This window comes from Xyrauchen texanus, chromosome 1 (assembly GCF_025860055.1).
Source record: "Xyrauchen texanus isolate HMW12.3.18 chromosome 1, RBS_HiC_50CHRs, whole genome shotgun sequence".
Lineage (NCBI taxonomy): Eukaryota > Metazoa > Chordata > Actinopteri > Cypriniformes > Catostomidae > Xyrauchen > Xyrauchen texanus.
In genome coordinates this window covers 106586-131406 of record NC_068276.1, presented here as the reverse complement: position 1 = coordinate 131406, position 24821 = coordinate 106586, and the positions used below count along the sequence as shown (strand labels likewise).

Sequence of the window (24821 nt, the reverse complement as noted above, 5' to 3'; positions counted from 1 at the left end):
GCTTTTTCAGTGGAAAAATAGCCATCCAAGCGGGGGTGATTCTCCCTATTTCGCAGTAGCGTTGCACAAGTCATTCAATATAGAAACAGCAATTTTCTCTGCCATTTTGAACTGTACTTTCTCTCCAATGTGGAAACTCCAGTAAGAGGTAAGCGCATTGAGTTCTGTAATTAATCAGTCTGTTGTGTCTCTCAGCTGTGATGAGCCGTAATGCTGAAGTTATTAGTTTAAAGCTCTTTAAATCTATTTCCTAGCTTTAGTAGAGTAGTAGTAATACGATACTGTCATAGGTCAAAAACTTTTCAACAAAATTATGACCCCATGGATAACAAAGCCTTTATCATTTCATGTTGGAACATTCAAGGCCTGAGATCATCTACCTTTGGCCTCAAAAGCAGAAACCCAGATTTCAACTCAGAAATCATAAACTCGGACATCATCATCCTGCAGGAGACATGGAGCAGAGGAGATGGACCCACCGGCTGCCCCAAAGGCTACAGAGAACTCATCATCCCATCCATTAAACTGCCTGGAGTGACTCAGGAGGCATGCTTATTTGGTACAGATCAAATCTTGCCCATGCCATCAAAGTAGCTAAAACAGGACAATTCTACACATGGTTAGAAATTAATAAGACCGTCACCGCAACAGAGAAAAACATCCTCCTGTGTGCCACTTATATCCCTCCAGCAGAGTCTCCATATTTTAATGAAGACAGTTTCTCCATTCTTGAAGTAGACATTAATTACTAGAGACACAATTATGATAAAACAACAATCAAAAGCGGAACACTTCTTCATCTGTGTCGCACACTAGGTCTGTTCCTAGTCAATGGCAGGCTTCGAGGAGACTCTTACGGTAGATACACTTACAGCTCATCTTTCGGTAGCAGTACAGTCGACTATTTTCTGACAGACCTTAACCCAAACTCCCTCAGAGCATTCACAGTCAGCCCACTAAACCCCCTGTCAGACCACAGTAAAATAACCCTCTACTTAAACAGAGCAATGCCCAACCAAGAAGCATCTAAACAAACCCAGCTCCACTCACTTAAAAACATGTATAGATGGAAACAAAACCGTAAAGATACATATCTACAGATACAATTAGCCAACCGAAAATTCAAGCCCTATTAGATCAATTCCTTGCCACTCCTTTCCCGCACAATAGTGAAGGTACAAACCTAGCAGTAGACAAGCTGAACAGAATATTTGAGGTATCAGCAACATTATCCAACTTAAAACCACAAAAAGAAAACCAAAAAGACCACATGCCACTGAGAAATGGTTTGACAATGACTGCAAAAAACTTAGGAAAGAATTAAGAATCCTATCCAACCAGAAACACAGAGATGCTGACAATGAGAACATCCCTCATCTCTATCACGAAAAACTTAAACAATATAGGAATACTTTAAAAAAGAAAAAAGAACAAAACACAAAAAGTCAACTCTGGGAAATTGAAGAATCCTTAGAATCCAACCAGTTCTGGAAACATTGGAACACACTAAACAAATCCTACCATCAAGAACTAGCTATCCAGAATGGAGATGTTTGGATTAACCACTTCTCCAACCTCTTTAATAATGTAAACAAAAGTCAGGAACAAAATGCCCTTTATGACAAACTAAGGGTTTTAGAATCAACCATCAAAGACTACCAGAAACCCTTAGACTCCCCAATGACACTAACCGAACTATTAGACAAAATCCAAACCCTGAAATTGCAAAAAGCCTGTGGTGTCGATGGTATCCTAAATTAAATGATTAAATACACAGACCACAAATTCACATTCTCAAGCTCTTCAATATCATCCTGAGTTTAGGTATATTCCCCAACATTTGGAACAAAGGACTTATTACCCCAATCCATAAAAACGGAGACAGATTTGACCCTAATAACTACCGTGGTATATGTGTAAACAGCAACCTAGGCAAACTTTTCTGCAACATCACAAACAGCAGACTAGCCCATTTTCTCAGAGACAAAAATGTCCTGAGCAAGTGTCAAATTGGCTTCCAACCAAAATATCGCACATCAGACCATATATACACTCTCCATACCTTAGTCGATAAGCAAATTAACGAAAACAAAAGTAAAATTTTCTCATGCTTTGTTGACTTCAAAAAAGCATTTGACTCCATTTAGCATGAAGGTCTTTTTCTTCAATTAATCCAGTGCGGCATTGGAGGAAAAATATATGACATCATCAAATCAATGTACACAAACAACAAATTTGCAGTTAAAATTGGTAACAAACACATAGAATTCCTCCCTCAGAGTTGTGGAATGAGACAGGGCTGCAGCTTGAGTCCCACGCTGTTCAATATCTAAATAAATGAGTTAGCGAGGGCTCTGGATCAGTCTACAGCACCTGGCCTTACTCTACTGGACACTGAAGTCAGATGCCTTCTGTTTGCTGATGATCTGGTGCTGCTGTCTCCCACTAAAGAGGGTCTACAGCAGCATCTAGACCTCCTGCACAGCTTCTGTCAGTCATGGGCCCTGTCAGTTAACCCCAAAAAGACAAAAATAATGATTTTCCAAAAAAGACCCAGCCGCCAAGACCAACATCATAGTTTTAAATTGAACAACATGCTCCTCAAACACACGCATGACTACACTTACCTTGGCATAAATATTAGCAACACAGGAAATTAAAAAAAAAAGCTGTAAATGACTTGAGAGACGAGGCACGGAGAGCTTTTTATGCTATTAAGAGAAATATCCAAATTGACATCCCAATCAGAATCTGGCTAAAAATAATAAAAACTGTAATAGAGCCTATCGCGCTGTACGGGTATGAAGTCTGGGGTCCACTCACAGACCAAGAGTTCACTAAATGGGACAAACACCCAATAGAGACTCTGCAGACCGAGCTGTGCAAAATCTTGCTACGAGTTCAGCGCAAAACCCCAAATAATGCCTGTAGAGCAGAATTAGGATTATACCCCTTTTAATAACGATTAAAAAAGAGCCATTAAATTCCATGCACACTTAAAGGTCCCCTGACATGAAATTTTCACTTTCTGAGGTTTTTTAACATTAATATTAGTTCCCCTAGCCTGTATTTGGTCCCCTCGTGTCTAGAAATTTCAGTCGGTGTAAACCGAGTTTTGGCTATCTTTCTCTGCCTGTGAGAAAATGAGATCTCAGACGGGCTGATCTTGAATCTCCCCTATATGACGTCATACAGGGGAAAGTTACCTCCCCCTTCTCTGCTTTGCCCGCCCAGAGAATTTGACCCGCCCATGAGAAAACGAGCTAGGAAATACGAACGCCTCGAGAGATATCATGGCGTGTGACCGATCGATGCACAAAAGTTGCTCAATAATTGAATGCACAAATGATCACAGAAGTCTTTTTTTACTTCCTTCATCCAATCCCCAGAAGGATCAATGGATAAATTTCATTTACTCTGGGAATGCACCGACACAACACACCAAATTTTTGTATGTCTGCGCCAAAAATTTCACAGACGACTGTTTTCAAAACATGGGTCAGTTCAGAGCTTGGCATGCTGAACGTCTGAAACTGAAGTCTGGATCAGTACCAACTCTCTTTGGCTCACCTACAAACCTCGGACAAGTAAGTCAACTAATTATATATAATTGTGTTGCTTTACTATTTATGGTTACCTAGCTTGTTACACGTAGAATGTGGCTGTAACATTAGCTATGCAGCTAACAGCCGAGTTACTGTCGCTAATGTAAAGGTAGATAGCATCAGGTATATGTGTGAATACACACACTGTAACGCAAGTGTTGTACACTTCTTTGTTATTTGGATATCCGTTCTCCTGTTGGTGATATATTTACAAAATTACAGATGTTTCAGATCTCTGCGTACTAGAACATCAAACGTTAGGCACAAAAAAACAGTTTTTTCCCCATGCTATCTGCACACACTTGGCTAATGAAGCTCATTCTGATTCTGATTCAAAGAACTTTTAAGATATATGAAATATAAAATATGTAAATAAATAAATTATCTAATATTTTATAATTTCATTGATCTAATTTTAATTATTAATGTTACTCACTAAACATTCTAATCTTCTTACAAATTGCAATTGTACTAATACAAAGTAATAAATTGAGTACTAATTTGACCTTATTGTTTCTATGTAGGCCAGCACATCAAGTGCTTGCATTCAGCTGCCTCTCTCAAGGGATGTTGCCTGCCAAACAGACCACGTGGAAACACATACTGTAGGCACACAGCTATCCAGAAAAACACTGAAGACAAAATTTAGAAGTGAAGGTATGTACCTGCCACCTGCAAATGCATTTACTTTTGATGTAATTAGTAAGTATTCTGGCATTTTTTCTTTGCTTTCATTAGTAAAAATTAATTTGGGCCGTAGGTGTCCAGGCAACTGTCTCCTGCAAAGATTTTGGTGTTGGGACGTCCAATGCAGACCCTCTGTGCCTGTCATCAACACCTTTAAAGAGACCAGCCAAAAGACCTCGTCTAGACCTTAATGAACTGCTCGAGGACAATCCATTGGAGGGGAGCTCTTTAGTGGAAGCTTTAAAGGGACATGATTCCACTTATGATCCTGCTGACTCCATCACAGCATCGTTATACTCTACACAACAGTCGTAAGTTACTGAGTGTTTAGTCTCTTTGAGACTGTTGTTGTTTAGAGCATTACTTTTAGGATAGTTTATATGCATAACAATTATTAAACAATTTGAAAAAAGGGTGATGGTTTACAATACAGTCAAGATGAAAGTTCAATCGGTTTAACTGAAAATGTGTTTTCCTTCTTTCTTTGTGGTCTGATATAGAGAAGATTCAACCACTCCCACCCACAACAGCAAAAAGTACATAGTGTACGAGAACTGCATCATGGACTTGTTTAATTTATGTCCAGTCTGCACACGGGCATGTGATGTGAGGACCCAAAGGCTGGGGACATTCCTGTCTGTGAAGCAGCGGTGCCCCCATTGCACATTTTCAAGACAATGGAATAGCCAGCCTATGCATGGGAGCGTGCGGGCTGGAAATCTGCACCTTTCTGCCGCCGTGTACCTGAGTGGGGCATCTTTCATACAAATTGAAAAGGTAAATGATGTGCAACTGCAGATTTTTTTTTTACTGACTTACTTCGATTTAGATCGACTTACATGTATTATTTATCCACCCACACTAACAGGTCTTCAATACAATGAAGCTACAGTTGTTTAAGTTTAGAACATTTCGCCACCGTGCCAGATCTTTCATTGAACCCGCAGTTTTTCACCGCTGGAAAGTCACACAGGATGTGAATCTGCAGCGGCTAAGTCAGGAGGAAAAAGTTATACTTGGTGGTGACATGAGAGCTGACTCTCCAGGTATTGATACATTACTGAAATAGTTTAGTTTATACATGGGTTAGATATTGTTTGAAGTTAAAAGGAGTGACCTAAATAAAATGCCAGACATAATTCCAAATTATTGAATAGTGATTACTAATGTCAATATTTGAACAAAAACAGGGCACTCTGCCAAATATGGGAGTTATACAATGATGGATCTCAATACTAATACCGTTGTGGACATTCAGTTGGTTCAGGTGAGTTGTCAAAAAAGAATGTTTAAAGTGGTTATTGATTGCAATTTGAAAATCAAAGTCTATAATGCATTTTATATTAATATATTGTTTTTCTGCGTTAACAGAGCAATGAGGTTGGTGGTAGCTGCTACATGGAAAAAGAGGGCCTGACGAGGAGTCTAGCATTACTCGAGTCGCGTGGCATCAACCTTGATTGCATTGTCACTGATCGTCATCCACAAGTACAGAAGTTCCTCAGGGAGAGAAACGTAACCCATTACTATGATGTCTGGCACATGGCAAAAGGTATATTGTCAGTGCATATATGGAGCTGCTTGATGTCCATAGTCCATTATATCAAACAAAATCTATCAGTTTTGCTCCAGCCTTTTCCATTCTTTTAATTGTTAGTGATATCTTTTTATTGAGAAGGTCCCAATGTTATATGTTTTTGAAACTGTACTAAAACATTTTGTGAAAAGACTTGTCCTTACTTTGAAACTGAGACCCTATGAGTAAATGTTATCAAATGCTTTGAAATTGATTATGAAACACTATAATAGAGTAATCACTTAGTTCATTAGTATCTCAATTAAGTGGAATTTGTGTTCCCTTTACAAAAGGCTTCACTACGATGTTGCGCTGCTAAGCGCTACGGGGAACAGCTTTAGCTGTGAGCCGAGCTGAATAATGTGTGGAACACGTCAATGAACATTGACCGGAATTTATAGCCTCGGCTGATGTAATCATTAGATGCACCTGAAGCCAGGCTATAAATGGATACGTCACCAGGTGTCGTCAGAAACTTTTTTCAGAGCGATTCTGTTTCTGTGTGTTTCACACACCCTGTCAAAACTTTCTTTCCTCTGTTAGGAGATAGATTCTGTTAGGCAGTGTGCAGTGAACGTTGTTCTATTTTTCTCTTCTGTTTAGAAAATATTATATATATATATATATATTTCTAAAAAAAAAAAAGAGAAAATGACTGAAAGCAAACGGTGCGTGTTCCCCTCTTCTCGCTCTATAGCTGAAGACGGCACACATCAGTATTTGCTGTTTGTTTGGGGGTAGAGCACGCTGCTCTCGCGTTGCAGCAGGGCGGGTGCGAGCACTGCGATTTGCTTTAAGAGGCAGAGTGCGTCGTGCTCACCTCGCTTGCTTCCGGGAGTCAGCACTCACGAAAAGATCGTTCGTGGGGCTCGTGCATGGATTTGGCTGAGGAGCAAGAGACGGGTTGATCCCTTTCTCTCACTCTCTCCCCAAACCCAGCTGGTCCTTCACATGATCTCGAAGCACGTACCGACGCTTCTTCGGATCATGAGGTGGATCGCTATTCTCTTCCCGCCTCCGAGCTTTCCGTCCGTGATAAAAAATCTACGGAGGAATTGCTCGATGTTGTTACTCGTGCGGTTGCCAGATTGGACTGGCCACGCGAAAAAGAGACCATCCAAAGCACCAATTAGAGGATAGATTTTATCTTCCAGTCTAAGAAAGGGAACGCCTCATGGGTCCCTTCCCTTTCTTTGATAACCTCCATGAAGAGCTTTTTCACTCATGGAGAACCCCTAAAAAAATAAATAAAAATAATACAAAAAAATATATATATAAAAAAATATATATATATTTTCTTCCCGTGTTCACATACCCTCGACGTCATTATATTCGACTATCGTGGGTGCTGAGGCACGGGGGTATTCAGTGATGCTGCCGGTCGAAGAGACGCTTGCGGGCTATCTCTCGCCGGGCTCGGCATCGTCACTTAAGAAGCCCTCTCTCCCCTCAAAGCCTTGTAGGACAACCTCCACTTTAGTGGGAAGGGCTTATCAAGCAGCAGGTCAGGCTGGTGCTGCTCTGCACACTATGCGGTTTTTCAGGTGTACCAGGCTGACCTCCTGGACGACCTGAGTGTGGGTTCTGCGCTTGACGAGCAAGCCTCAGACCCACCTCGGTCCTGACTGAAGGGAGGCTCAAAAGCAAGGCGTGGCGAGTCGTGCTCCTCCTCCCAGGGATTGGGGACAGTCTCGCCGCCCTCGCCAGCCCCCGAAGCAAGACCTCAGGACTATAAATTCTAGTAAGAGAAAACCTTGACGGTCTTGTGCCTAGATTAGGGGGTAGCTCCCCTCGGGACGGGGCGCGTGCTTCACTTCACCCCTCCCGGTACCCCCTCGAAGCCCCTCCATTCCCGCCACCTCTTGGTGTTACTTGTTGCAGAGGCTTCCGTCAAAATTGGGTGTTTTCGCTGTTCCTGCATTTTATTCAGGATGCGAAACACCTGACAACCCCTCAACAGGAAGTGTTAAAATATAATACCCATCTCAGAGATCCTGGCAGCGTGGAAACTTCTGCCGGATATATTCTGTTCTGTGGGTCTTATAAGGGCGTCAGGATTTAATTCTCTCGCCGCTTTTAGGGTTGACAAAGAAGTCTTTGTCAACCCTACACCATACAATGATGCGCTGTTGGCCATGCCTGTCCCAGAGAACCTATCAGCGCAGTATGAAAAGCCAGACAAGGAGGAGGTCATTGCCAGCTTTGTGTCAAGGTTCAAACGGGGGGCAGTTTAAACCCAACGTAGTGGCCTTCCTCATCAGGAAACACTGAGTGGATGCGCAGGACCACACAAGCTGGAATAATGACCCGAATTCTGCGTCCCAGGAGGCCCCAGCACCAGCTCACAAATGAACGATAGGAGAGATACCTGTAGCGACTGAACATAATTTATATTTATCATTGTTTGTATTATTAAGTTTATGTTTGTATCTTCAATGCTTGTTTTTTGTAAAACATTTTTATAGTTTATCTTCCCTCTGATGTAATTAAATCTTGACACTGTCTATACTATAGAATGAAAATTAGGCACAATGTTTTTAGGTGGAATAAAAAGTCAAGACTCAAGACAGGACTTTATTTATTATTTTATTAACTTATGTAACAAAGCACAACTTACTGGTGTATTCCTCTCAAACGTAGAGGACCATAGTCAGCTCTGTATATTTGGCCAGCATTCTGCAGAGAGTAGACATTGAGGCAGACAGGCTCCAATCCAGGCTGGTCAACCATACATGTGAGCTGTTCTTCGACCTCCCGTAGTCTTCTAGTAACCTAATTAGAATTATAAAATGTAAGTGTAATTTTTACGCACAGTTAGTTGTCAAATGAAGAGACAAAGTAGTTTCCAACTTAGTGGTGATAATGCTACCTGAGGTATCTCCAAGCAGCAAATATTCTCAGCTTCTGTTGGCATGGTAGCACATTTTCCGCAATGGCACCTATACAAAATGGTAAATGTAATAATGCATATATATATATATATATATATATATATATATATATATATATATATATATATATATATATATATACACACATGCAGGTGTTGAGAAGAGTTAACTCTTGAGTAAATCATTGGTTATGTGTAATATGACTTTAGTATACAGGGACATGGAGTACTTTGTCATTACAAAATAAGCTACATTACAGTCTTCTTTAAACTAGAAATATTACTGATATAGATGCTAATACAGCGTTAGCTGTATATACTAGCGTTAGCTACGTGATAATAACTGTAACCGCATAGCCTACGTAAAACAACCGAATATAGTACAATATCCAGACATAATATTTTAAAATAACCATTCGGAGACGTCCTGCTGGAGCCGCTGATTTGCAACTTCTTCATCCGTTGCTTCTCCATCCGGATCAGACTCTGGGTCAAACTGAAACGCTTGAACGACTGCATGTCTAAGTGCCATTGCAATATATCCAATGTAAACATGCATGGTACCGTTGCCGCAAGCTGGTCAAGACCACACCCACACTACACCTTGCCCCGCCTTTCGCCTCATCATTAGCATTTAAAGCTACAGACACCGAAACGGCATGTCTGAAGGAAAGCTCATTATGGGTTGGCTTGTAGTGGCTATAATTCTGTACCAAGGCTGAATTTTGTAAAAGAGATTTCAGATACAGTACTAGGGACCACTAAGGCCTATATCAAAGCCTACAAAAAGAAGCATGTCAGGGGACCTTTAAAAAATAGCGATGAACAGACCCTCCATCACAAAACCCTGTCCTACCAAGAGCTGAAGCCAGAGAAAAACGCCCTCGGCCGATTGGTCTTAGAGCTGACGTCACAAACTGACAATAAAAACATAGCCAGACCAAACCAAATAATTAAAACACAAAAAGAGAAATACCTCAAACACTGGACAGACGCAACAGCCAAACAGAGTAAATTGGAATGCTATTTGGCCCTAAAAAGAAAATATGAATTGGCAGGATACCTGAGTAAAGTGAGCGACCCTAAACTGAGGAAAGTCCTGAGCATGTACAGACTCAGTGAACACACACTGAGCATAGAGACAGGCAGACACAGACAGACCTGGCTGCCGAAGGAAGCGCGACTGTGTCCTCACTGCACAGAGAACCAAGTGGAAAAAGAACTACACTTTTTGACATCCTGCCCCAATTATACAAACATTAGGGACAATTTCTATCCCCTTTTACAACCTCCAAAAATCAAATATGGACAAACTCCCACTCCTGCTAGGAGAAAGCCCAGCGAGCTCAAGCCTGGCTGCCAGGTACGTGAGGTCCTGTCACTGAAGAAAGAGCCTCCTGCAGGACAGAGCTAGAGACACTATTATAACTATTAGAAAATTAAACATTTTTATTGCGATGTTTATTTCTATGAAAAAAAAAAAAACTATTTTTATTTATTTATTTTTATTTTATAATTATTTACTTATTTGTATTGTATAGTGTTATGAATGCTTTGGCAATGTAAAGATTTCTTTCACCATGCCAATAAAGCTATTTGAATCTTGAATCTTGACTAACAGATTCACTTCACGTCACCTAACTAGCTCGTTTACACACAAAATGTATCTTTTGCTACCATCTGCTGCTAACAAAAAAAAGAGACTTGTACAGTAGCTCTTAACACATCTGCACTGCTCTTAGACTTTAGTTTAAATTGGCATGAACACAAGCGGAGTAATACACACACAGAGAAGTGTCCGAGAGCTGATGGTGTAAGACCATCGGTGCTCATGGAGTCTCTCGTCCAATCCGATTCGAGGACTGGAATTAACTGTTGTATATAAAATATTAATCCGCACAGAAGCCCAAGGTGATATTGCTCTCCGACTGCTTCATGTGATCTGGCCAACCCCTGTCTACAAAAGTGGGAAGAAAATGTTCAAACCAAGTTTGGAAGAAAAAGATGAAGTCTTTCATTGAATTCAAGCATGCAAGTAATGTAGTACTGCACACATCACTTTTCAAACCATACTAACAGCAATCTAAAATGGCTTAATACATCAATAATCATTTCAAACTACCTTGTGCAAAGTGTCAAATGCTTTCCTTGTCACGGCTCAGAATCAGAACAGGTCTCAAAAGCAATACTTGTAGACAGGCAGGTAGGATAATATAAAGTACATTACTATAGATCGTCAACAGGAGTTCAGTCAACGAAGGTGAACAAATCAGGCAAGGAACAGGCAGACAGGAATCCAGAACAGGCAAGGTCAAATCCAGGAAAATGGGAACAAATGTGGAACGCAAAGACTGAGTAGTTTATTTGACGATCTGGCAGAGAACAAAAGGAATGGGCCTATGTGAGTGTGTGTGTGTGTGTGTGTGTGTGTGTGTGTGTGTGTGTGTGTGTATATATATATATATATATATATATATATATGGGATGCTGATTTAGGAAGAAAGGGACAGGTGTGCATGTAGGTGGTGAGTTCAGGTGATGCAGGGAGCAGGAAAACTGGGGTTACTGCAGGGTAGGGGAGAGTGGCATGATCTGAAATGACAGAGGGACAGACAAAGTTAATATGATTGATATTGTATAATAATCATAATGATGTATGTATAGTATGTTGTATGTTCTTCTCATGCATTCTTGTAAGTTTTTCTTTTGTTTGTAACAGGTTGGGACCAACATGGTTTAATACTTGGGTGAGGCTGAGATCGCTAAACCCTTCCCCTTTGTCCTTGGCTTCAGAGACAACAGTCAGTGCCATCAAGACTTGGTTGTTGTTGGCAGACAGGTACTACAGCAAAACACTCTCCTTGGTGTTTTGGACACATGTTTTAAACTTTTTTTTATATTTTGAACATTCATTTCCCAAAGCAATGCGCACAAGTGTGGGAGTTTCAGCAGACTGTTTACAACTCCCAGGAACAGAATCTCCTTCAATAAGACTTCTGTGTGGTTATGTGTCATGCTAAGCAGTACTGAAACTATAACATTTGTTATGCAAGTTTGTATGAAGAAGAAAGTTGTCAAACCTACCTTAATAATTTTATATATATATATATCTTAGTCTTTTTAGCTTTTTGATACTCCACTATCTTCACCAGCTAGTTGCAGACTTAAATTTGACCAAGCTGATAATGCATTTTTATATCTGTGCCACTGTGTTCTTGTGCAACTTTGCTTACCTTATTGTAGTAATGTTAATGTACCTTTGAAACAAAGCTATTCATGTAATATTTTTTTAAAGATTTGTGAACAGAAATTTGGTGAATGCGCTACTTGCACAACTACTTCTGCGTTCCACTTATTACATATCAGTCGTTTCCTGTTATGACCATGGCTAACGCTACATACTACACTCGCTGTCTCCAGGATCTTCCGAAGATCAGCGTTAATGATGTTCACCGTTTTTGCAAAAAAACAAGCAAAGCCCCATCAAGCAAGCTAGAGAAAGGTTTTAAATTGTATGCCGCCTCGTATATACACGGTTACCAGGGTAAGAAACAAAACGTTATGTTTTCAATGCTATGACTGCTAGCATTTAACAGCCTAGATTATGTTTAACAGATAACATTATACGTTGGGGGGTTTTTCCAGCTAACGTTAACGTTATGTACTTGACTTGTGTTGATATTTAGTATCAAATAGAGACAGGCTGTCAGGGGAAATCAGCATTAGAGCCTGGTGTTACAGGTCGATGAGGAAGAATGAACCACCACGCAGTTTAATAGTAGGCTAGAGGCTTAGGGTGTGTTCTGAAAACCCAGTACATGTGTTCATATGTGTTCCATGTTTTTTAAAAATAATAAAAATAAGGAGGTTTTCAGGAATCTGAAATCTGTAATTTTGCTATAAATAATCACATAAATCCAAGTAGTTACAGTATAAGCTGGTCCTGCAAAGCCACCTTGTTTATCGTTCTACTAGCATTAACACACTACTAACATCTACTAACTTTAATTTTACCGTCAGAAGGTCTTATTAGTTATTGTACTTATTTTTTTTATAGGTTGGACTTCGGGATGCTTCGCCTGTGGTGGTAAGACACAGCAATTGCTCGTGTGTGGCAGGCACTGCTTTGTGCAACCATACTGTTGCTTTACTTTTTCAAACTGCTCCCTACTCTCAGCTTAATATGGCAGTTGTACCCCTTGTGCTTAGCTGCACAGAAACAGAGCAATGCTGGCATAAACCACGGACAATGGTAATCATTGAACAGTATGTTCAGACAGTATGTTCACAGAATAGTTGAGGGAAAGAAAACACCACTGCCTTATCGAAAATGTCAATTGTGGAAGGTTTTTTTTTGTTTGTTTTAAGCTATTTCCTCCATGATGACTTTTATTTGTCTGTAGGGTGTAAATCCAGGACCCATCAATCCCATCACAAAACCTGTACCAAATTGTGCAGAACCAGGTGGAGTGAGGTAAGTTCAGCTGTGGCATTTTGAAATGTTTGTTTCATGTACAGGATATAAAAATGCTAGTGGCCATATTTTTAAAACACATGCTTTAAACATGTCCATAACAGACATTCAAAATAATCCACACTATTACAGAAGATAGAAAAGAAAAGATTATGTATATACAATTTTCATTATCAACATTAATTCTCATGTTAAACATATCTTTACAGAAGTGGACTCCACAGAGGGATGGTGGGCCCTTTACCAGATCATTGCATGTTCAGATTTGTGGAGGCATATGCAGACTTCAGCCTTGAGGACAAGCCACTTGCTACCACCATGAACATGACAGCTGAAAAGCCACTTGTAGAGAGTGCATTTGGGTTGGTCCAGGAAGGAAGTGCATTATCTTTCCAACAACCTCTGTTAACATCACGATACATCACCCTACATGATGCACCACCGAGTCCACCTTTGCCTCTAGAAGGATACTATCTTGCTCCAACAGAATGCACATTTGTTTGTAGTGAGGATCAGTCCTTACACTTACAGAGTCTGAACATGACATTAGATATGGCTCAGAAAATTGAGGCGGCAACACATGACCAAAGCTCTTGTCCTGAGTGGCATGACCTTCGCAAACCAAGGGTAACAGCCTCCAGATTTCGGGAGATGTGCCATGTCAGAGGCCTGAGTTCTGCAGAGTCCCTCGCCGAACGCATCATCAGGGGATGCAGGCAGACAGCAGAAATGAGAAGAGGTGCAGAATTGGAGTCAGAGGTGACAGTTGAGTACAGCAAGTTGAGAAATGTTAACTACTCACCTTATGGTTTAATCGTTCATCCAGATGCCCCCTGGATTGGTGCGTCCCCTGATGGTGTCGTGTTCGATCCCACTGAACACCCTCAATTTGGGCTTGTTGAAGTTAAATGCCCTAATGTCAAAAACTTTGTTGACTGCAAATATTTGCAAATGGAGTATGGGGCAATTTCTCTAAAAAAAAAAAACATGCATACTATTGGCAAGTGCAGGGACAACTACTGGTCTCCGGAATGCATTGGTGTGACTTTGTGGTGTGGGCTCAGGAAGATTATTTTGTGCAGCCCATCTACAGTGACACAGCCATGTATAAAGTTATTAGAGAGAAGATTGATTATTTTTACTTCTACACATACATGCATAAATACTTGTCAATGAAACATTAATTTTGTTGAAAAAAATTCCAGTGAAACCGTACTGATAAAAATGTGTTTATTGTAAATAAATGTACATTACAAAGTGATCTTTATGAAATTGTTACTTTTTAAAATTACTTTTTACAAATATTTATTCAGAGGTCTTGTCTAAATTAAACTAAATAAAATCACAACAATTTAGATTATACAGAGTTATATAATAAATGTTATAAATAAAAGATTGTCAAGAATAAAGTCAATTATTAACAACTAGCCTATGTTTTATTTACTGAAGAGTAGAAATGACAGGACATTATTTGACCCATGTCTTATCTGATGCCTTGTTCTGATAATTTGACAACAGGCATGCAACTGTAAAGAGCTGATTGATGTTTACAGTATGGGAAAGCAGGATGACCCCATCAAACAGTTTATTTTGTTTGATACTCCTGATGACCCGTTCCACATGCACTCGCAGCCGTGCTGTGTAGGAAATACACAAAAAAATCATACTGTAGCCATTTTGAGATTACTAATGCACAATTAACTGTAATTCTTACTGTGTATAAGAGAATAACCTACCACTGATGGCCGTGCATGTGTAATTTCTTCATTTTTCCTAGCAGCAGCTTTGAACCTGGACACACAAATTATTTTGTGGATGGAAGGTTCGATTAGCCACCAAAAGGACATCAGGTGACGGTAGCTGGGGAACCTGTTTGAAGATATAGCATAAGCACAGCTTCAAGTATTATGTATACTTATATATGTGTGTGTGTGCACATAAACCTAGTGTACATTAACATTTTAGGTGAATATATATATATATATATATATATATGATATACTCACCTAAAATGTTAATGTGAATAACTTAAATATATAATCACCTAACTTGTTAATGTGCATTTTTTATACCTGCATATAATGGGTTTTATCTATAGCAAACAAAAGACTTAACGTTAACTTACCTGGTGTAAAATCGAATGTCCTCGTCGGAGCCAGCAAACCTCTGCAATCCGAAATCATGCTGAATCTTTAACTCCTGTAGCTGTTTCTTCAGCTCCTCGTTTTCATGGGAGAGTTCTTCTATTTTAGCACAAGCCACGTATAATGATGATGGATCAGGAACGTCACAGTAATCATGATCCATCGTTATATTTATAGGCACGGGCTCAGCGTAGACAGCATCAACAGGTCTCTCTCTCCTCTCCCACACACTGGGCCGCGGTTGTTGAATAGTGTATTCATTCCAGGCAAAAAGTACTGGCACCGCACCAGGTACTAACCTTCTCTTACCATTTGTTGTCTGAGGTTCAATAAGCTGATCGCTGGTAAAATGTCTGCTACATACTTTCGTGCGACTGGAAGCAGAAAAACTGTCTCGGCGTATGTTCACGAGCCACCGTTTTCTAAGGTCGACATCGGAGCCAGAGCCTAGTTTCAAATCGGTTCTTTGTTTTTCAACCACCAAAGCACCAGCTCCGAACCAGTAAAAGTGGTTCTTAAGTAGCACCAAATCATTGCTGGTCTAGAAGTAAGAACCGCTTACGTCAGCGGGGTTACCGTGACCATCAAGACGAACAGAAACTTGTGGCCGCCATTTTTGAATTAGCAGATAAACACAATGGACGCGATTAAACAAAAACGGTTGTGGTCAGAGGAGGAAACAAGCTGCTTTGTTGCACTCTGGTCCTCTGCAGAAGTCCAGGGTAAGTTAGACGGGGCTTCGCGGACGAAACCGGTTTTGCAGCAAATTCAGCGAGAGATGGCTGTAGCGGGGTTCGACCGGAACCTCCAACAGATAAGCAACAAACTAAAAAACTAAAGAAGGACTACAGGGACCAAAGAAAGGACCTCGGTCGAAGCAGCAATGGTCGCCCTCGTCGAAACCCACATTTCGACGTTCTCGACTCTGTTCTCGGCGATAGGCCGGCATGCCAGGTGACCGGGGCGCTAAACTCGTCAACAATAATGCTCGAGACAATGGTGGATGATTCGCTACAGCAAAGTTGCACCGATCCTGGTAAGTTCTGTTTTTTAGATTATTTTACTTGTTCCGAGCATGTTTCTTAGCTGTTTAGTGAGGTTCTAATTTCTTACATCAGTGTTTGCAATGTGTCTAGCTAGGATTGTATTATCTGTGATTTCATTGTATAAAGTACCACAGAACAGTGTGTAAAGTGTAATGGACAATATTTTTTAAAGCACTGTCTTGTTTTTTTTTTATAGAACTGTCTGCCATCACCGACCGTGATGATGACAACGTTGAGTTGCCGCAACCGCTGGGCTGCAGCTCTCCCGTGCCGTCGTGTAGCAGCTCTGGAGAAGCGTCTTCAGAACGGGGTAAGACTTGGTGTGCAAATGGTCACATCATACATGATGCAAACATTGAGATGTGACTGTATATTACTATATATTATCAGGTACTGAAATGTTTATATTTTTTCTTCATTTAAAGGGTTAGTTAACCCACAAATGAAAATTCTGTCAGTATTTACTCGCCCTCATGTTGTTCAACCCCGTAAGACCTTCCTTCATCTTCGGAACAGGAATTAAGATATTTTTGATGAAATCTGAGAGCTGGATCACTCCTCCACTAGTCCATAGGCTTCTTCAGGGATTGAAACTTGCCAGCCCCGAAAAGTTATTAACTTGCTATATACAATATAATGTTGATGCTTTTTTATGGACATGAGCAAAATCTGAAGTGATAGTGATGTAGTATGATGCTATTTTTATATAACTAATATAGCAGATGCATACCCGTAATTCCCTGCAGAAAACAATTATTTGCAATGCTATGACACATCATTGATGATCTGTCATCTGCTATTATTGTTGCACACAGGAAAAAGGAAGAGAGACAGTCCCTCAGAACTGGTGCAATATTTGGAAAGGGCAGATGAGAGGTTCTTGCAGCACAGCAAAGAAATGGACGGTGCCTTGCGTCAGGACATGAGAGCGGACACACATTCTCTGCTTGGACTCATGGGGCACATGGTGGCTGTAATGGAGGCACAAATGCAAAAATGATTGCAAATATACCACCACAGTATTTTTGGTTGCTGCTTTTTATGTAAATTTTTTTATTTAACTGCACTTTACATTTTCAAAGTTTGATAAAGATTTGTATTGGTTGGTTTTGTTTAAATAAACATGTTTATTAATACAAATGTCTGGTAAAGTTTCTTTAACACTTAGGCAAATATCATATATGGTTTGTGTTTTTTTTTTTTTTTTATGTGATTTGGTGTATTTTCATAAATAATGTGTATATTAAACATGTTAATCAGGTGAAGCGATTAGCTGCATATAAAATTCTATAACATTTCAACATTAACTATGACTAAAATCCAAATGAAATTATTCACAAAATGCATAGTTTTAGAGATAATAGGGTTTATTCAATGGATGAGAATATAATACAATTTATGAAAGTGCAGATGTCCTCAAACACAAACGGCAGTGTTACAAAAATATGGCATTGGTGTATTCAAAGAATCACTCGTTCCCTCCGTTAAAATTCATCATTAATGCAGCTCTGATGTCAGCCCCTTCTGTGTTCGCACGCTCAGGTAATGTCTGAACAGGAGGCTCAATGTTTAGAGTCCTGTCTGGGTGCCCTTCAGTGAAATTATCACCATGTTCCTCACAAACGTTATGGAGCACACAGCAGGTCAGTGCAATCCTCTTGCTCAGCTCCAGCTTGCAGTCATTTCTTTTTAGGAGGCACCTCCATTGTCCTTTTAATCTCCCAAAAGACATCTCCACAACCGATCGTGCACTGCTCAGCCTGTAATTGTAGGTGTGCTGTTCAGGGGTCAGTCTGCCAGTGTCGGAAAAGGGCTTCATGAGCCAATTCTGCATGGGGTACGCCGGATCACCGATCAGGTAATGTCCAACATCACAGCCAGAGATGGTCACTTTGTTTTGCCCTAGTAATTCCCCGTCACTTAGGGCCTCCCACAAATGTGACTGTCGTAGCACTCGGGCGTCATGCACACTCCCTGGATAGCCAACACAAACATCCCAGAAAATACCTTTGCCATCCACAACTGCTTGCAGAACAATAGAATGCCAGCCTTTACGATTGAAATAGTCTCGTGGATAGTCCTCTGGTGCAATTATTGGAATGTAGCTGCCATCAATTGCACCCACACACTGTGGAACTCTCCAACGATTATTAAAGAAAGTGGCCATTTCTAACAACTTTTCAGCATCAGGAAATCTTATGTGGATGGGAAGGAGCACCTTGATGACTGTGTTGCAGAATTCCTGAACACAAATAAATACAGTGCTGAGGCCTACCCCAAAAAGATGGCTGATTGTCCTGTATTCACCACCCGTGGCCAGTTTCCAGATGGCAATTGCCACACGCTTTCGGATTGGGACACACAAACGGTAGTTTGTGTTCCTTCTCCCCATGGCATGCTTGACCTGACTGCAGATGTACTCAAACGATTCTGGGGATACAAGGAAATTCTGCATGAATTGTAACGGGGTGAAATCCGGAACAATTGTGTCCCACCAGTGGCCAGATCGTGGGTATGCCCACATTACAGGTGGCCTCCGCCTTGCCTTCAGCTGGAAGATTGCCTGTAAAGATAAAATATATATATATATAAAAGTTTCATTTATGGGCAATAGGGTATAGGTATATTTTCTATCAAGTATACAGTGTAGCGAATCAGCTCTATGAAATATTAATATTCAATCATAACTTGTTATAATCGATCATGAATATTTGTCTTTCTTACTAAGTATTAAGAGCAAGTAGTCAAAATCTATGATTAGTGACTTTAGATATGAGCTTGAGACACAGACAACTTTACATGTGACATGTAAAGTGTCTGTGTCTCAAGCTCATATCTAAAGTCACTAATCATAGATTTTGACTACTTGCTCTTAATACTTAGTAAGAAAGACATTTCCCATGCCCCGGAAATGTACCTTTCTATTAATTAATTAATTACCAATGTTGAGTGTTCACGGGATGAACCGAGTATTTGGTTGTAATGTTAATGTAGCTACATCAAGTTAACCCGATTAACTGATCCAAATATTCATAATCGATTATAACAAGTTATGATTGATTATTAATATTTCATAGAGCTGATTCGCTACAACAGTGCAGTATAAATACTATAAAAACAGTTGAGCTGTAGCAGTGAAGTGTTTATTAATTCATCTATAAGTACCACTTAAAAGACAGGGCTACTTTATTTATAAGGTTTTTTTCAGTCTTTTTAGGGTCATACATTGTCTTTTCAGACAACTTATTTTCATAGCCTTCTTGTCCAGTGAAAACCATGCATAAATCTAAATTTGGACATTTTTAATAGACTACACATTACAGCTGCAGTAATACTAATGAAAAAAACATAATATAGCCTATAATAAAACAACACTGACAGTGGACACATTTTTCTGCAGATTATCTAGTTTTAGTTTTATTACTGTGAGTGGTTTTTGCGTTATAGCTCACATATACATATGAGTTTTCACAAAACAGCGTCGGAAAACTTATTCAACCAATGCTTAATACATTTTAATTTAACTGCAATGTGATCGATTATCAGCAAAATCGATGCTAGGAGGTTTGCAACATGCTGAGGCTAAAATATAAATCTCTGGCTAAAGTCGGCATCTTATTGTTAAAAATAAATGTTATGTACATACCGTTACTCTCGCTTGTAATCTCCGTCTGTACAAATAAAGGCGAGCCACGCGAAAACGTTGGATCCGCCGTGTTTGGATGCCGATGTAGGTCCGCAAAGCCATGAACATCAATAGCAAAGCAACGTCCGCCATTGTTTATTGGTGTGTGTGTGTTTGGCGCCACCGCGCTAACGTTGCTGGGAAAGATGAGACGTATACAGTGACGTAAGACCTGGCTCTGTGCTGGCTCTTTAGCCTGTGGAAAAGCAAACCGGTTCTTTGGCGGCTCATCAGTCGAACCAACTCCGAACCGTCATTAGCTCTAGCTCTGAACCAGCACCTGGTTCTTGTTGGTGGAAAAGGGGTAATAGTGGAACACAACAAAATTCAGTGGTTTTCTTCTGCTGTTTCTGAAATCTAAAAACGGTTTGTTTTGTGCACATTTTACACGGCTTGTCTGGATCGAGAAACAATGGCACCGGTCACACCGGAAATAAGTGATATGTATTACTATAAAGCGGAAGTGCGTCACGAGGCTCAGTGCAAGTAGTCCATTGAGATGGTTTATATGCTGTTTTATTGTCCATTGAGGATAAAAATATAAATATATGCTTTCTCTATGAAATACACTTTTTTTGTCTGTATATAGTGACAATAATGGAAGGTAGTAAAATATGAAACTGTGACATACTCTGCAGTAATGCAAAGTAAACCAGAGTTTTTATAAATTCACAAAAACTGCAGAAAATACTGATATAATCCTTTGAAACCCTTCATACACAACCTGAAACACATTACCTACACATTGGGTTATTGCAACCCAACCAAAAAAATATCAATACCCATAAAATGTGTTGGGTTGGTTGTACAACCCAACATGCTAGGTCAAAATAACCCACGGTTGGGTTTGTCCATATTTGACCCAGCTGTCGGTTGCAAAATAACCCAAATTGGTTTATTTTCAACCCAAGATATTTTAGTGTGTATCGAAACGCATGAAAGCTGTGATTGAAAATCTGGTTTATTCCACCAAATATTGATATCTGAACTTTTCCTAAGTTTAAACATTAGTAATGTGTTGTTTAACACTGAATATGAACTTGTTATCTTTGCTTAATTCGAGGTCTGAAAACACTGCATCTTTTTAAATAACTTTTAAAATGAAGCATTAACATTATTAATTATCTTTAACAAAGTTTTATCATATATTATCATATTTGATCAACTTTGTACACTAAACATTTCGACATGATTGAGAGCATCTTCACATTCATTCTGCCCCTTCGAGTAATTCAGGAAGTTCATTCACTGAAGAATTTGTCAAACTGATTCAAAACGAGATCTCATGAGCTGGTGAATCACTGTTTTTGAGTCATTAAGTCATGAATCGGACTGAACGAGTCAATGTGTTTGTTGAGTACATCTAGCGAATGCAATAGAAAGGCGCACTCATGCTTTTTTATGTCACCACATTCAATTCATACAGCTATCTCATAACTTGGGTAAAATAAATTCTTAAGTGATGGTGGTAGATCATCAGTAGATCAAAGGAAAACTGGAGCAGGAAAACAGAAAGATGCAGGTTTCATAGATAACACTGGGGTAAAAGGATACAAACTTTTTTTGCCCATCAGCCACAGTGGCTGAAAATGCCCAATTTCACCAGCCACCTGTATTGTAAAATATTCAGCCACACATGTTAGGAATTAAGCAATGCTGAATTCATTTATTCACAATGCGTGTAAACGCAAACTGCTCTGTGGAAATCAAGCAAACTAAACTTAAAGCACCTCTTGAGATGGTCTGAGATCATTTGCCGTGTTCTCATGGACGACTCTTTTCTTGCAGTTGGAAATATTTTCAGATTACGGAAACAGCAGAAACAGTGAGCACACTGCATGCGTGTTCCATGAGAAGTGATGCGCTTATGGGGGAAGAGCACCTCTGAATACACAGCGAATCAATGGCTTTTCTTTCATCTGTTCTTCAAAATGTAATCAAGAGTGTTCTTCAAATGTGCGTTTTCTTGCCACAAGTCACTCCAAGATTTGTATAAGTCGCCCACCACAGAAATAACCCACTGAACAAAAGAAAAACACAGAATTTACTCATTTCATTAACCAGAGGTTACATCACAAATACACACAAAATTAGTCGAAGGGAAACAAGCAATAATATGCGCTTACTTTTTGGCTGGAGCTTTAGCCTCAATAAACCATCAGAATCCAAACATAAATGCAGAGAAACTGAAACCTGCTGAAAATAAATATTAGTTCAAAGGGACGGAAACAATGCATCAGATATTACAATCACGATCCTCTCCTCCCTCAATGTTGTTTCACCGATGAAAAAAATCAAACTGGTTTTGAACGACGATGGCAGAGAGGTCTGATTTTATTTCAATGGTAATAGAGATTGCTAATGTGATGTCATCGTGACGTATTACCAGTGGTGAACGCAAAGCATTTTGGGAATCCGCGGCACAAACAGAAGGCGCCAGACTTGATTGCATGGAGGGAAGAACGCAGTGTTCAAGATGCCGTCTACCTGCTGTGTTATAAACTGCAATAGTCGTTCTCACGATAGAAGTGGCATAAAGCTTAAGAACGGAAAATCCTTTTATCGTTTTCCAGCGTGGAAAAATAATAGTACAAGCCATGTTTCAGCGGTGACAAAAAGGCAACGAATGGCATGGATAGCAGCAGTAAGGAGGCCCAAGATTACCTTCGATAACACTCCACCACATCATGATGGTGTGTTCAAAGAATTTTCACAAAGTTAAATTACAGAGAGTAATTGTAAATGTTATGTTGTGGGCAAATAACCAGCGTGTTTTGTTTGATTTAACCAGACCATTAGATTTGACATTAGGCCAATGTTAACTAGCATGAAATGGCTAGAAAATGAGCTTAAGTTACCAATGTACTAAAGCGTAACGTTAATCAGTTTTAAATGTTGTACATCTAGGCTACATAGCAATTTATTTGGTGACTGTGTTTGCAGGCAAACCTGCCTATGAAATGTTGGAGTGTGATCCTGACTGGGCCCGGGATATGTGGTGCCTTGTGAGGGGGAGGATAAGACTTTGCTGGATAAAATTGTGGTTGTGTGCTGTGCTTTGACCAATATGTGTCCAAGTATTGTTGTGAAGCCGTCGTGTTAGAATTATACACCATGCTCACATCTAATATGTAAATGTTTTGTTTTTCCAAAAGATTTTGTAATGTCACTTCTCACATGTAATGATTTTAAAGTCTGTCAGGAAAATGAATCTTTAGCTACAATGTTTGTACGGAGGTCCTGACTGCGGCCGAAACAGCACATAGTTGACACACGTGATACTTGTTACTTTTTTAGCGATGGCCAGGATGGGCCAATCACACTCATTTAATAAAACTGGATGAGGATTTAAAAAATACTTTTAGAGACTATTGCGGCTTATTCACATGTTTGAATCCTTGCAATTATCTTTTGTTTATATTATTAAATATAACGAAAGTAAAATGTCTGCAACGAGATAGAAATCCGAATCCTTCACTATCAGAAAGTTTTCAGAGTTGCCAAATACCTTGTTTGTCCTAGAACAATAAACTCTTTTAAATGAGTTAATGGGTGGCTCTTAAAAGAGCCTTTGGGTGCAGCTGGAGCGTCACTTTACTTGGAGCTGGTGTACTTGGTGACGGCCTTTGTGCCCTCAGACACGGCGTGTTTAGCCAGTTCACCGGGCAGCAGCAGACGCACGGCGGTCTGGATCTCTCTCGATGTGATGGTGGAGCGCTTGTTATAGTGAGCGAGACGAGACGACTCACCGGCGATGCGCTCGAAGATGTCGTTGACGAAAGAGTTCATAATGCCCATCGCCTTGGAGGAGATCCCGGTGTCAGGATGGACCTGCTTCAGGACTTTGTACACGTAGATAGCATAACTTTCTTTCCTTGATTTCCTGCGCTTCTTTCCTCCCTTACCGGCGGCCTTCGTGACGGCCTTCTTGGATCCCTTCTTCGGAGCGGACTTTGCTGGTTCAGGCATGACGACACAGCGACTCAAATCTAAGTCAGTACACACCAAGAAAAGCGCAGACATATTTATACCCTCCTCTATGCTAATTTACCAAGCAGTCAATGCGCACTCTGATTGAGTGTTTTTATTGGCCACACCCATTATATGATTTCATTGGACAGCTACAAGTTTAATGGGAAGGAATAAGAGCCAATCAGAGGCTTCCACATCCAAGTCCCACTTATCACATCATGTTTGAAAATCACCATCCCCCACAATATTCAGTTGGTTTCCTTTGTTCAGTTTTCCCGCTCATTTTGCTTATTTACAAATTGTATTATTGAAGCGGTTCTTTAGAAAACATTGTGCACAGATAATCTTTATTAGACATAACCTTTTTCCATAAAACCATCACCTTTACCCGAATACATTTCAAAGTTAAAATGTATATTTTCATATATCCTGCATCATCACATCTGCTTGAATTTTCAGTGTCATTTTTTTTCCACCAATTCGTAAACCGCGGCGGAAATAATGCAGTACATTTTATAATAATCTATAGCAGTTCTAATTAAATTTTACTTGATGTTAACATAATCTTCAAAAGTTGAAACATTGACTCTTCGTGTGGGAGTATGTGTGGCTCTTAAAAGAGCCGTTGGGTTTGTCTGATGAGAATAAAGACGTTTATCCTCCGAAGCCGTACAGAGTTCGTCCCTGTCGTTTCAGCGCGTACACAACGTCCATGGCAGTGACGGTCTTTCTCTTGGCGTGC

General features: G+C 39.9%; 1 protein-coding gene and 1 long non-coding RNA gene across 8 annotated transcripts; one reads left to right on the top strand and one right to left on the bottom strand.

Moving 5' to 3' along the window:
* Positions 1-4085: 4085 nt before the first annotated feature.
* Positions 4086-4917, top strand: LOC127648785 (uncharacterized). Its single transcript, XR_007971226.1, has 3 exons — positions 4086-4262; positions 4366-4603; positions 4793-4917. It is a non-coding gene; the product is annotated as an uncharacterized LOC127648785 (long non-coding RNA).
* An 8587-nt stretch (positions 4918-13504) lies between these two features.
* On the bottom strand, positions 13505-24076 carry LOC127648048 (histone H2B-like). Of its 7 annotated transcripts, none has more exons than XM_052132644.1 (5): positions 23616-23649; positions 22234-22303; positions 21838-22127; positions 14969-18985; positions 13506-14869 (listed from the first exon to the last, which is right to left on the bottom strand). In XM_052132644.1, the coding sequence occupies exon 4, from the start codon at positions 18944-18946 to the stop codon at positions 17891-17893; it is 1056 nt and encodes a 351-aa protein (XP_051988604.1). In that variant the 5' UTR covers positions 18947-18985; positions 21838-22127; positions 22234-22303; positions 23616-23649; the 3' UTR covers positions 13506-14869; positions 14969-17890. The 7 variants fall into 7 exon arrangements, with proteins under 7 accessions (XP_051988610.1, XP_051988604.1, XP_051988597.1 ...); XM_052132678.1 differs by having other exon boundaries at positions 14731-14869; positions 23616-24076; XM_052132657.1 differs by lacking the exon at positions 23616-23649 and adding an exon at positions 23706-24076 and having other exon boundaries at positions 14731-14869.
* Positions 24077-24821: the final 745 nt, after the last annotated feature.

Excerpts from the sequence above, each read along its gene's own strand:
- LOC127648048 (XM_052132650.1), bottom strand. The coding sequence starts at position 18,946 with ATGTGGGCATACCCACGATCTGGCCACTGGTGGGACACAATTGTTCCG.